The sequence below is a fragment of the Convolutriloba macropyga genome, chromosome 1, assembly GCF_964194025.1.
Source record: "Convolutriloba macropyga chromosome 1, txConMacr16.3, whole genome shotgun sequence".
Classification (NCBI taxonomy): Eukaryota; Metazoa; Xenacoelomorpha; order Acoela; family Convolutidae; genus Convolutriloba; species Convolutriloba macropyga.
Window position 1 is genome coordinate 17,566,885 of NC_134468.1, and position 13,603 is coordinate 17,580,487.

Below are 13,603 nucleotides of genomic sequence, written 5' to 3' on the forward strand. Positions count from 1 at the left end.
AATGGCTTCTAAGAAAATTTAATCAAATCCGTTTGTTGATTTCAGTCTATATCTAACGGTTTTAGTAACATTTAGCCTCTTTATTGACAGGTCTGATCAACTTCCTGTTAATCCAAACATTATTTCTGATTTTCATAATGCTTTGGGTTGATGTCTTTGGAGCCTAAAATGTGTTTTCATAAGATTTTTGTGAGTTTGACGTTGTTCAAAATTTGTTTCTTTTTATTGTCTTTTTCACAAAGACCTGTTACAAAAAAGACGCAATTTAAATCAAAATAGATCAAAGCAAAAAATTATTTTCTTAGTAAATAAAAATTTGAAAAGTTTTTTCAATGTCTTATAGTTTTAATGGCTTCAAGACTGTAGTTTTGATTTTTTATTGAAATTTTGAGTTCTTCTAATTGTTGTTTTTTGTCGTCCTATGATTAAGTTTTATTAATAACAAGCACAACTGGCTTGCTGAGTGACTGCAAGTTGATTTCTTTTTGTTTTAAATGGAAAGATTATGGTTTGTTTGAATTTTTGGAAATACCGTTTTTTTTAAAAAATAATGTGTCTTTCAGATTTGTCACTCTTTTCCTATTTCCGTCATTTTTGGATCTTTGTCTCTTTATTGACTGGTCGCACCACCTTTCTAGCGAATCAAGTTTGCATATTCTTCGCGTCATCGAATGTTTTAAGTGGGTTTTTTTCAACTAAAGATTTCTTGAAAATGGTACAACTCATTTTCATAAGAAAAAATAATATTTGGATATTTGCCCGTTTCTTTGTTTTATTGTTTTCTTGTCTCATTATTAAATTTTTGTAGTGGCCCAATCATTGTTGAACAATGCGAAATTAAAAATATTTAATGTTCTTCATGAATAGCCTATGGTTTAAGCGGTGGCGACAACATTTTCTGTTAATTTCACATGATTCTTACCGTTTTTGCCGTTATTTTTGTAGTCGTCTGACATATTGTGGTTAATGAAAGTTGCTAATTGCTTCCTTCAAGCACAAGTTAGCCTTATTAAGGAGTTGAGTTGATACGTATTTAATTTACTCAATTTGAAATTGGTTCTTCTCAAAAATAAAAACGTATCTTTGAACTTAGCACATTTTGTTCCTATTTGTCGACGTGTTACCGTGTCTCAGTTCTGACAGATCTCATATCTTATCTAATGGAGTAAATGCTAATTTTTGAATTAAGGTTTGTCTTAATGAAAATGCAATCAGACACAACCTAAATTGATCTGATTGCATTTTCATTTTGTTTTTTGTTTGCTATCATTTGATTTTTATGTTTGTCTTGTCTAATCCGGCATAGGCCTCATCTGCGCTCTAATCCGGCATTTTTTTCGCTTAGTTGTTTGTTGAACGTAATATGAGTTTCAGGAAATTTCTATTTCTTCCTCGTTTGGTAGACAATTAAATAAAAACGTAGATGGGAGGGATCGGAACATTATATGCAAACGCACGTTACCGAGCCTTCTTGTTTTTTTTTCTCTTTTAGATGATTGACAATTTTTTATTAATAGCAAAACGTTATATATGACAATGTTTTTGGAAGTTATCTGCTCATTTTTTTTCGAAGAGAAACACCGAGGCTTAAATTTTTTGAAATTTTGTACCTATGTTTTTAAACTGATATCAAGTAATTCAGTTTTTTTTGAAAAGTAATAGAAACATGACATCAGATATTTAACAGAAAAAAACAGTTTGAGGCTAAAACGTATAGATAATATGAGCAGTGTCTCTCGTCGTTTTTTTCTCTTCCTCATGCCTTATGGTTCTGTTAGTTTTTTTTTCACATTATTTACGTGACCCAATGATATTTTATCTCTGAATTTGGAATTCCAAATAGACCTGTTCTTAAACCGGTTTCTCTTTTAACGGTTTTAGTGAGAATTGATCTTATTCGGGGAGATATTTGTTCCATACATGTTTGTCCATTTTTGCATATCCTTTCAAAATTTCCATCTAATAAGAAAGTATTTTTTCCAGTGATTATCTGCTTTCCTCCTTGAGCCGCAAGTTTCCTTGCGAACTTAAATTTTGGTTTATTGTGTAACCAAAATCTCAGTTGTAAACCTGACTAATTTTATTTTCTTGCCTGCAGTATCAAATTCCAGCTTTTCTACTTTATGTTGAAATTTAAGTCTGGAAATTTATACAGCATATACCATTTTTCTTTGCTTTTTAGGTCGATTCCATTTTATAGCTCTTTGCAAATTTTTGTTCTCTAGGTTTGCAAGAGTTAAGATAAACAACCCCTTTTAACCGTGACAGTTAGAGTCAAAACATTTTAGTTAGCTAATTAATGGCCTTTGATGTTTCCACGGCTAACTGTGGAACAAACTCATGTTCTGTGGTGACGTCAATTCGGTCGTAAAGCCCAGTGAGTTGTGGTAACAATCAATTACAGGTGGATAATTGGGAAAAGGCCGGGAGCATAATAACCATGGAAGATACATGAGTTGAATTGGATCTTTTATGCTACTTATAACCACCACTTAGATTTAACGATAAATTGACTTTTTATCTCTCGCGGCGCAAGAGACTGAACAAAAACATTTTATTACCTAAGGAATTCGAGGCAGGAAATATATCTGAGTTTTTATAATCCTCACTGATATTGTAATAAATATGGTAGACATATTTCATTAACTAGTTTTGATATATTGGTTATAAAAGTGAACAAAAGTTATAATTCTCGTGAACCAGATAAATTCCTGCAGGATTAAGACCAAATCTTTGCCCTCGAGTATTCTTTTATCCATTTTTTAACTTATTTCTGCACCCAAATCCGCTATACTTGTGGGTCGGTGGTTGCCCGCCTTTCAGAACAACCTTATCCGCTATTATTCTTTTGCCTTGCGTTCCTTTCTGTTACCTCTATATTGGCTAGTCAATTCTTGTTTGAAGCTTGCATTGTGAATTTCTACGTCAGTCAGATAATTGTTATTGATTTATTTCCAAAGTCCGAAACAGTTATTGTGTACAGTGCATATCTCCTGCAAACAGAGGCAGTATAGCGAAATAATACCCCCTCAAGATGCAACTTTGGTGTTTATTACCAACCAAGTTATCCTTCTAATATCTTTTTTTGACTTAATATTCAGGTGGGAACGACGAACTAGTTGCATAATACTGTTTGTTGTAAGGTCAACTAAATAATTGAAAATTCTCTAGTTTATCAGGAAATGTTGTTCATTTAACACCAAGGTAAATTGACTGTTTGAACAAGTTCAGGTTACAACTTTTAAACGTTTTCAAAATCTTTGGTTATTTTCATCTTTGAATATTTACACCTGACGTAAATAATATTACAATCTGCTTAATTATTGTACAATACGAATGAACAAAAATGAGCTTCAAAGGAGCTTCGTCCACCACAGCGGCTAATAGAAACGAGAATCATTCCCCTCCGAAGGATGCTAACGCTGACAATTCGAACCTCGTTCGTTACCGAAGTTACACAGACGGGAATAGGGTGCCAAGTCGTGTGGGTAGCCGGACATGCGTTAGTCTGTACGCGGAGAGCACTCTGGGTAATTCTTTGGGCTATTTGTATCATAACCCACGACAACAACAGCAGATGATGAACATAAGTGGACAGCTCAAGCTTGATAGTAACACAATGCCTCGCAACCATGTTGCTAAGAAAGCCTTCCATGCTAGCATTGCTGCAAGTATCAGGTAGGAGTTGTAATTTGACGTGCATACTTTGTAACGATGATAAAGTGTTGCTGAATTGTTTGCTTACACTCTTTCTGCTATAATGTTTACTGATTTTGTGATAACTTTGCTTTTGTTCAGAACTATTTGTCAAATCACCCATTTATAGCTCATTTTGTCCCTAATAGCCAAAAGCACAAGCGCTACCCTAAAATCTACAAGCAGATTTTTATTAAATTGACATTAAGGCTATTTGGGGCTACACTTGCGGGAACGGTTTTTAATCTCAAAAAATTGATAATAATAAGTCTGCTTTTTTGTTTTTATTTTCGATTGTTCTATTTTTACTTGCAATTGTAGCAAAAATTATCTCAAATTAGAAATTATCACGAAATAGTTTTTCATAATTTTTTCACAAGGATTAGCCGGTCATATTAGGCTCAAAAAGCAATAAAAAGAACGTTTTAGCGAGGAAAATTTTTTACCTAAAGATGTTTTTTGCTTCTCCGAATTTTTCCGAATTTCGGACAACTGTGAAAACATAAACAATTTTAAATTGAAATTGCAACGGTATATACTGCGAGAAACATGCAATGTTAAGTTGAAATGAAAACTAGAACTTCAATTAAGAAAAGTTTTCCCGAAATCTGTTTATTTAAGCTTGTCAACTAATTTAAAGGAAATAAATGGCAACTCAAATCAACTGATTTGCTCTGATATAATTTTAAAAATAAGATCGTGATTTCAAGATCATCATTTGCGTATGAGCTTTGTTTTAAATACTCTGGATCCCCGTTTCCTATTAGTACAACGGTCACCAAATTTACGGTATCATGTTACAGTATAGTAAGTAAAACTTACATGCAATTTAGTTTTTCTTGAGTCATTGCTTTTTATCATGTTCTGATTACAGCTTCCTGCATTTGATTTAAATTCTGAAAAGTTGAGCTGAGTGATAGATTTAAAATGCTGGTCTGAGAAGACGAGGTCAGATAATCAAAACTTCAAGTATTTAAAATTTTATATTTCCAGTTGCACCAGATTTTGCGGCTCTCTACACTGGGATCACCTAACATCACCTAAGAGCAGGAAAAATTTTTTAATGGTAAATTTCTTTTGTTTGAGCGACGAGAGTCTTTTTTACTTTTGCTTCCCGTAAAGACTGAGCTACTATTTTGCTGGTTGTTTACTATTTTAAATTAATTAAAAATTTAAAGTGTTAGGCCAAAATTTATTTATTTTTAGCTCGGATTTTCAATTTTGGTTATTGAATTTTTCTAGTCGCCCATCACCCGCAACTAAAACGTTTAATTGCTCGATTTTGAGTCAATATTATAGGAATCGAATTTGAGTCAATATTATAGGAATCGAATCATCGATGCAAATAACCTCTTCATCTTTACTCTTGCCTTGATTTTTAATTAATTTAAGTTTTTCTCATTTGTCAATTTTTTTCTGACTTTTCATGTTGACAGAGCTTGGCGTTTATTAGTTGAAAAAATTGCCTTGAAATTTCTGTTGGTTTTAATTGGGCAAGTCGGTTAGAATTGGAGTAATAATTAATTAATACTCCGGCTTCCATTCAACCGACTTGTCACAAACCGACTTTCTCACAAACCTTAAAAATTTTTTCCTGACAACATAATAGAGGGAATTTCTTCAAGCATATTTCTTGGAGGTGATTTCTTGGAATTTACTGAAAGATGTCAGTTTGAAAAATCTGTCTATTTATTTACTAATTTGTTGAATAGCTTTTTTGGTTTCAGAAGTTTGTGGATGAGAGGGGTCGCAACATTTGCAAAAGCTCATTAACGAACTTCCTTGTTGAACTGATACTAGTTTTATAGTTTTTTTAATAATGGCAAAGTTAAATTAAGATTTCGGATAAAATATTAGCATCAATGTGTCTCGAGGAATTATATTTAAACTCAATTACTCAATCGCGCAATGGTCTGTATTCCATGTTGATCAAGTTATAATTTCAATCTTTCCTCATTAATAACTATCCTTTTAACTTAATCCTCGTATGGTTGTCGTGACATTCAATTCCGCAAAATGTGCACATTATTTGATGATTGATTACTCTTAGAAAGGACAAAAATAGTTTGCTAAATTTTTTATTAACACCCATTTTTGAATATTTTTTGTCTGAGACATTAAAAACTTAACATCAATTAGTGGTACCGTGTTTTGAAGTTCAAAAACGTTATCTGAAGGTTAGATTTTGCAATAATGATCTAATTGGCATTATAAATTAAATTTCTAAAACCAGATACACCTTGTCGGTTTTTGTTTTCCGAAATTTCGACGGAGTATTGATCTCTCATAAATTCCCCTGAATTAAATTGGACATAATCTAGATCGACTGTGGGTGGTTTTTGATTGAAGAGCTGTGACTTCAGATAACACTGAAATATTCTCCAATTCGTTTGAACACAGCTTTGAACTCAGCTGGTTCGAGTATTCAATAATTGTTTCATTTTTATTCCCGCTCTGCGGCCTCGTTGTTTATTGGTCAGAAAATTAACTGTTTTGCTTTTACCAGTCTTTTTTATTAACTGTCTTTCGTATGATTGTTTTACTTGTTTCAGTGAATAAAGAAGTTTCTCGAGCTGCAGAAAATTGGTCTTAAGTTTATCAACAGTTTTTTAGCATTAACTTACCCTAGACAGGGGAATGGGGCTTACATGTACGCTATTGGGCATCCAAACTAAGATAGAATATAGATGATGTGGTCAAAGTTCAAATCATTTTTATGTTTTAATTCTTAAACGCAAAACTTTTTTTGCAACTGTTTTGGTACTGTCGGTTTTTTTATGCCTTTGAATCTTGAATCTTCTTACTAAATTTGACGCCTGCGGTGTAAATTTGAGTTATTTACTTTTTGATCTATTTAAATGGTTGTCTAATTTAATATTTTATAAGCCCGTGTAAGGCCGTTTCACCAAAAAAAATGAAGTTCATTCCGCCTGGTTGCATTCGTTGAGTGCTAAATGGTAGCATCTAGTTTACTATTGGCAAATTTTTGTAACCAATTTTTCTACCTGAATTTATTTTCTTTTTAATTTTCATCAATTTTTTTATGAATGTTGACAGGTTCCTGCACATTTTTTTCTTCTACAACTTAACACATAGGAATGAGTTCTGTTCTATATTGTTATGACGCGTCCATGTATTTTGTACTTTCCGTATTTTCACGAAGAGTTGCGTTTTTATGTGAAAATCTATCATTTAAAATTCGCCAACAACGTCAATTCATTATATATTGCCTCCCTAACTAATCTATCTGTTTAGGATAATTCATGACCTCTGGTTTGCTAACCAAAAGTTTTTGATTGACGGAGTATTAATTAATACTCCGGCTTCAATTCAACCGACTTGTCACAAACCGACTTTCTCGCAAACCTTGAAAATTTTTTCCCGATAACATAGAGGGAAAAAATTTTCCCGATAACATAGAGGTAATTTCTTTAAGCAGCTTTCTTGGAGGTGATTTCTTAGAATCTACTGAAAGATGTCAGTTTGAGTTCAGTTAGAAGGCCGTGCCACCAAAATAAAGTTCATTCCGCCTGGCTGCATTAGTTGAATGATAAATGGTAGCACCTAGTTTACTAATGTCGAATTTTTGTGACCAATTTTTCTACATTATTTTATGTTCTTCTAAAAGTTCATCAATTTTTTGATGAATGTTGACAGGTTCTTTTTTCAACTTTACTCATGGGATGGAGTTCTGTTCTATATTGTTATGACGCTTCAATGTATTTTGTACTTTTCGTATGTTTCCGGAGAGTGACGTTCTTATGTGACAATTTATCATTTAAAATTGTCGCCAATAACGTAAATTAATTTTATATTGCCTCCTTAACTAATCTATCTGTTTAGGATAATTCATGACCTCTGGTTTGTTAACCAAAATTTTTTCTGATCAACTTTTTTGCATCAAGCAGATATCCAGTTAAATTTTCTAAATTTTGTATCATAGCTAATATTCGGATTTTGCTTTGAGTTTTCTCGTCCATCGTAAATTAGACATCGGAACTGCTGTTTTGTTTTTGTTTTGGGCAGTGTATTGTGACCAATTATGGTAGTTTCCCGAAAATACAAGTTATCATTTAAAAATCAAGGCAGTTAAACAGAATTCGCTAGCTACGCGTTTCTGTTGTGAAGCTACTTGAAAAATGAAGCGTACTGAGTTTGTACCTTTTATTTATAATTTTGGCTCATGCTTTTTTGCGGATGTTTTTTTTGATGTTGTCGTTCAACTGCTCTTGAAAAATTTGAAGTTTTATTTCAAAATAACTTATTTTACGGAAGCGTTTACAATCAAAGTATTCGGGATTTTTTTTCAAATTTTGATTTTTTTTCATCTGATTTGTAGCTATTTGCTCTATAGTTGTTTCCTATTTTTTGGCAGCTATGGAAGTGTTTCGAGACGAAAAACTTCAATGTTTTCAGTGGTTGAATTTCTAATTTTTCATCGCGGGTTATATGCTTCGTTCTGATCCACGCTTCTTGTACTTTTTCCAGTCTGATAATTGACTTTTTCAACTTTTACAATAAAAAATGGTTTTTGGGGGATTTCTATATTTCTTTCTAGTGCGAAATTTCTCAAATTAACTTGCCTCCATTTTGATATATCCATTCATTTTAATCTGTTGAAAATTGAGGTGATAGTTCATGTTTTTTTGTTCTGCTCTCTAATGCTGCGCCAAGTACAGACTGAAAAAAAACTAAAAAGTTTTGGTCATTGTCGTTAGAAACCCTATAGAGCGTTGATATTTTTATAAAAGATCTTTTTGTCTTTCTCATTATTTGCGATGATTCATCGAGGCTTAACGCTTTGTGTTTTTGGCTGTTTTTTCTTCCGACCCACTTTAGTGCGGGAGGAACTATATACTCAAATGGGTTGTTTTTCTTCAGTCAATTTGGGCCGATCGATATAATCATTGTAGAGACTTGTGGGTGGTATCATTAGAAAGCCCGTCCTGCGTAGAATATGGAATTAAAAAGATTTTTTATTTTTGTTTTTCACATTTATCGAGGTTTAAAGTTCTGTGAATAGTAAACGATATTACCATTAATTTTATTCGCATTTTCCGTATTTTGTTTTTGCAAACTTTCGTCAACTTTTGGTGAAATATATTGAACTTGTTAACAGTAGTGTTATTGATTTTACTTTCAAAGATAGAGTAGGGTTGGTGAATTGTGCGATTCGTGTTTTGTGGCCAGAAACTATGCTACATTTTTCAAAATTGAGACTTTTTTTGTCAAAAATGGGACCAAATATGCTTTTTTAGCCCACTTTCTTTAAATTTCCTTTAAGTGGACACCTTGAAACTGCTGTATTATTCTTCGTAGGCTAAAAAGAGAGCCAGTTGTACTCTCGCTGGCTTAAAGAGTCTTCTGCAATCATAATTTTGCCTGTTTTGTTAAATTTCATGTCGATAATTATATAAAATCTTTTTTTTATTTCATTTGTTATACTTTTATGTAGTCCAAAGACCGATTCTCGCCAATATAAGATCCAGCTGGTTTTTTAAGAGGTTTAAATGAACATAGGCGACGTTTTCAGTTCTTATCTGTTGTCTTTTATGACTTTGAATTCACTTGGTTTGCCACTGTTTTATCTTATTTCCACTATTTTATCTTATTTTTCTTCTCACCTATTTTCTCATTTTTCTCACTTTCTGGCGTCTTCTCCGTATAAACAGGCAGAAACCCATTTCCTGTGAATTGTAATTTAATGTTTATAACGGTTTTATAGCTAACTAATCGTTTCTTGGTTTTAATACTACGAGTTTTCATTTTTTTTGTAATTTAAGCATAACTGAACATTTCATAAGGTAAATTTGTTTCTTGTCCAAGAAACACATTACTGAGAGTTCCAAATGAAGGAGGTCATGGTTGTGAAAATTTACAACGTTTAGAAAAGACGTATATTAATTTTTTTTATAGTTTTTGTTGAATAGTTTATGCGTTTTGTTGCGACACAGTTTTCCCGCAAAATTTATTGACTTTTTCCATTTGCGCCTGTGTTTGTCTTTCTTTTTATTGTTGTACATCCTTTACCTGATAAAGACAAGTCTAAATTGCTTCCACAAGACGAATAACTCAACCTATTTAAAGATTTAAGTTTATAGCTATTTATTTTGATGACTTTCAAATTAACTTTAAAAAAAATTCGACGGTCTCCTTTTTGGTTTTATTTTTTGTCACCATGTAACTCCGTCTCACATGCGAGAAATCTCAACTACTTTTCTTTTTTCAATCATTATTTTTTTTGGTTTGTTATATGTTTTGACTGATGGATTCGACCATTTAGTTTCTTTTAAAATTTTCGAGATTGCTATACTGTTCAATTTTTGGGTTGCTTTTTGTAGTCATTTGTCCTTAGTCCCTTTATAAGGAAGACGTGTTGACGTTAAGATGAGAAGCAAGTGATAATTTGCAGTTCTTCCTGATAACATCCTATAATATAAAGCCTTGAACACTGTGGTGATTTAAAATTGTTTGATTTTTCGCTTCCGCCTTTATTTGTTGGTTTTTGTAGTCTCGTGACATAGTCTCACTAAATAAAGGCCCAAGTGTATTTTTGAGAAGTTTTAGTTTAATTCATCTCTTTTGTTGAAATTCTATGTCTGTTATGACTTTTGAAAATATTTAATTTCAAAAACGTATTTGGATTTTTGAGCTTCGCGATTTTTAAATCGTTTTTCGGTCGATTTGTGGCTTAGTCTCTTTAAAGACAGGTCACAACCCGTTTCCAGTGAGCTATAATATAACCCCTATGATCCATTTAGTTTCAATCATATGTTTTTGATTTTTTTACTTCTGTTATTACGAGATTTCATGAACTCTTTTTGATTTTTTTTTATATTTATACATTTTAAAGGATTTTATGTTTTTTTTTGAATTTTAAGATTATGAGTAGGTCCCATTGGCTCTGACAAATTGAGCAATTGGACTTTTGTGGTGCCCTTAGTGACAAATTTAGGTTTTTAACGGCTTCACTGCCATTTTCACTCGAATTTTTTTGAACTGTTTTCTGCCGGTATTTGTACTTCTTTTTGTAGTCGTATGACGTACACTGGATAATGACTGGTCTCAATTGCTTTCTATGGAGATATAAATGGACATTTTGACGATTTCAGTTAATTTATACTGTTATTAATCACTCTGAAATTATTTGTTTTTAAAAATGGAAACGCATTTTTGAACCTTGCACCTTTTCGCTCTTTTCTGTTGACCTCTTACAAGTCGAATTGAGGACAGCTCTAATGAAGTATAGGTTAGTTTGTTTTCTTTAGGTTTATCTGATTCGAATTGGATTTTGTTATGATTTTTTTTGATATAGACATCGTGTTTTCGTTGTAATTAATGTTTATTATTTGATTTTTATTATTGTTTTTTCTACTAGTCCTATTAACAACAAGTTTCATCGGCCGTCTGGCGTGACATTGGCGTATTCCATTGGTGGTTTATGGAACGATGTGTATGTTTTTGAAAGTTTTCTATCTCTTTATCATTTGTTAGCCAATTAAGTCAAGAATGTGGATGATCGGGGTCGGAACATTATGTGCGTACGCACATTACCGAGCCTCCTTGTTAGTATTTTGTCTTTTAACGCCTTTATTGGTCTAGTTTAAACTTTCATGATTTTGTTTTTGTTTTGTGGTATTTTTTAACCTGACATTATTTGTTGCTTGACTTATATAATTTTGGGCTCATTAAATTAAAACCAGTTAAATTAACGCGAAATCAGCTAATTTTAGTTAATTTTATTTTCAAATTTTTAGCTGAATTTTGACATTACCAACGTACTCAAAATGCTTCAATTTGTTCATTTTATTGACAAAATTGATACTTTTGTTTAAATTATTTTGTGCACTTTAACTCAAAGGAGCCATCTTGTTAATGTACAAGGGCATAATTTTGTAGATTTATCAGCTAAACTACAACCCTATATATCAGATGTGTCGATGTTACCTTATTAAATGTCACTGATAATTTCATGAAACAATTTTTTAGTTTATGCTTTGTTTCAGTACAAAATTTTCAATTGAACAAACAGATACAGTAAAAATTTCAATAAATTTATCTTTTTTATCTTTTTCCCTCCGAAGTTATCCCAAAATAAGTTAAATGTCGAAATTGTTGAAATTGGCCAACATTGGGACAAAATCGCAGCACCTCTATGTCTCGCTAACTTGTTCAAAATGAAGAATTTTTAATATGAGGCAAAAATCTTCAAAATAATAATACTTAAGTTAGTATGAGATGCCCTCTGAAAAAACTGAATTGTCTGATCAGAAAATAGTGGGGGCTGCATGAAGTTCTCCCATTTTTTTTCGAAAAAGAATATCCAAAATATTTTGCGGACAAAAGCAATTTCGAATGCACTGGCGTAGTAAAAGTATAGTCTCAAATTTTTGCGTGTGGTGTGACACGGAACTCAGAATTACTGAAGAAATTCTTTTTTATTGTATCTCACGTGAATAATGTCTCGACTGCCGGAAGTAATTTGTTTTAGCATAACATGGACTACTGATCACGTGTATTGTGTTTAAAAATACCCTTTGTGACCATTGACTATTTAGGGCTCTATTAGGACAGCGGGCATATTTTGGGCAGAGGATTATTTTGTGACAAAGCAAGAAGCGGGCATTCTCATAAAAGCCCTACAAATTAGTAACTACAAAGAAATGAGGGTACGTGCTCTATCTCCCCCCTGTGTGACGCAGCAGCCCATTTTGGCCTTAAGATGATTTCGCTTTACAATATTTGGTATAAATTCAGAAAGAGAGAAAAGTAAATTATGTTTCACCTCGGAACAAAAAGCATTTTTGTTCCCTCTTCTCTAAGCAGCTTTCAAAAATAAATAACCCTCCGATCTCATTATTTCTCCATTGACGCGCGTATGCGAGTCAATCATTCTCTTCTCGCTTATTTCTCAAGTATTTTGCTAAGTTTTGACCACTGCCTCAACCCGGTGGCTTTTCGATTTTGTGTCTACTTGGGTTGCTTACTTGTTTTGTATCGTTATTAACTCTTAGCAGGTAAGACTAGTGTTCTAGTCTAACTTACCTCCCGTGTCGCTATCACTCTACTTTCTCTTCTTTCTTTCTTCCCTTTTTTTCTCTACCTGACTGGTCTAACTGGGTTAGACTTGATTTTATTCCATCTTTTTATTCCCTCTTGGGCAATGTATGATGCAAATACTACTTATCTACTTGGCGCGAATTGTGCTTTTCACTTGATAATAATGCGCCCAACTTAGATTACGCTTACTACCCACCACCACCACCTACCTGGTCGCCCTCTCACCCTAGTTAGACACAATCACTAGTAGGTAGTGTCTGGAATGAAATAAAAGGAAGCTGAAATAATAGTTTATCTCAAATTACGCCACATATTACAATTCTAAATCCTTATCCCGTTTATGATTGAGAAGGGGAGTGGACTCAAGACACTCTGTCGTCGTCTCCTACTATTATACTACTCTAATACTGCTCCTTCCTTTTGAATATCCGCCACCGTCTGCTTATGAAATTGAATTTTTATGTCGAAAAACAAAGTGGTCACCAAATCTGTCGGATTTAAACCTTCCCAGTCATGGTAAGTTTTTTAAAGTTGTGTTTAAAATCTTTTCTGAAGATTACTATTTCAGCTGGAGTGAGTGATCAGCACTCATTGAACCAAAATTGGGGAAATTTTTGTTATTTCACTTAATAGAAAAGTTTAACCAAATAATGTTCTGCTGCAATCTTGCCCGGGTTTAACTTCTTAATTTTCTTATCACCTGAGTAACTTAAGTTTACGAAAAGGCAAGTATATGTTCATGCAAGTATGTCCATAGACAGTTCAAAGTTTGAAAAGTTACTTTCTCATATTTACCTCTGTGCGTCAAAATATTCGTTCGCTGAATTCATAAACTGTTTAAAATCTT

The 13,603-nt window shown here is 32.8% G+C and overlaps 1 protein-coding gene across 4 annotated transcripts in view; it reads left to right on the forward strand.

Annotated features, from left to right (window-relative positions):
• The window catches only part of LOC142335874 (dystrobrevin beta-like), a 203,811-nt gene that overhangs the window by 19,966 nt on the left and 170,242 nt on the right, over positions 1–13,603 (forward strand). Inside the window, exon 2 of one of the 4 annotated variants that reach the window (XM_075384233.1) lies at positions 2,704–3,678. The exons of 1 other annotated variant lie outside the window; for it this stretch is intronic. In XM_075384233.1, the coding sequence (XP_075240348.1) occupies positions 3,347–3,678 (332 nt within the window). In that variant the 5' untranslated portion in view covers positions 2,704–3,346. Of the gene's footprint in view, positions 1–2,631; positions 3,679–12,422; positions 13,273–13,603 lie in introns of those variants that run through there. 2 more of the 4 variants (XM_075384241.1, XM_075384303.1) reach the window with 2 other exon arrangements.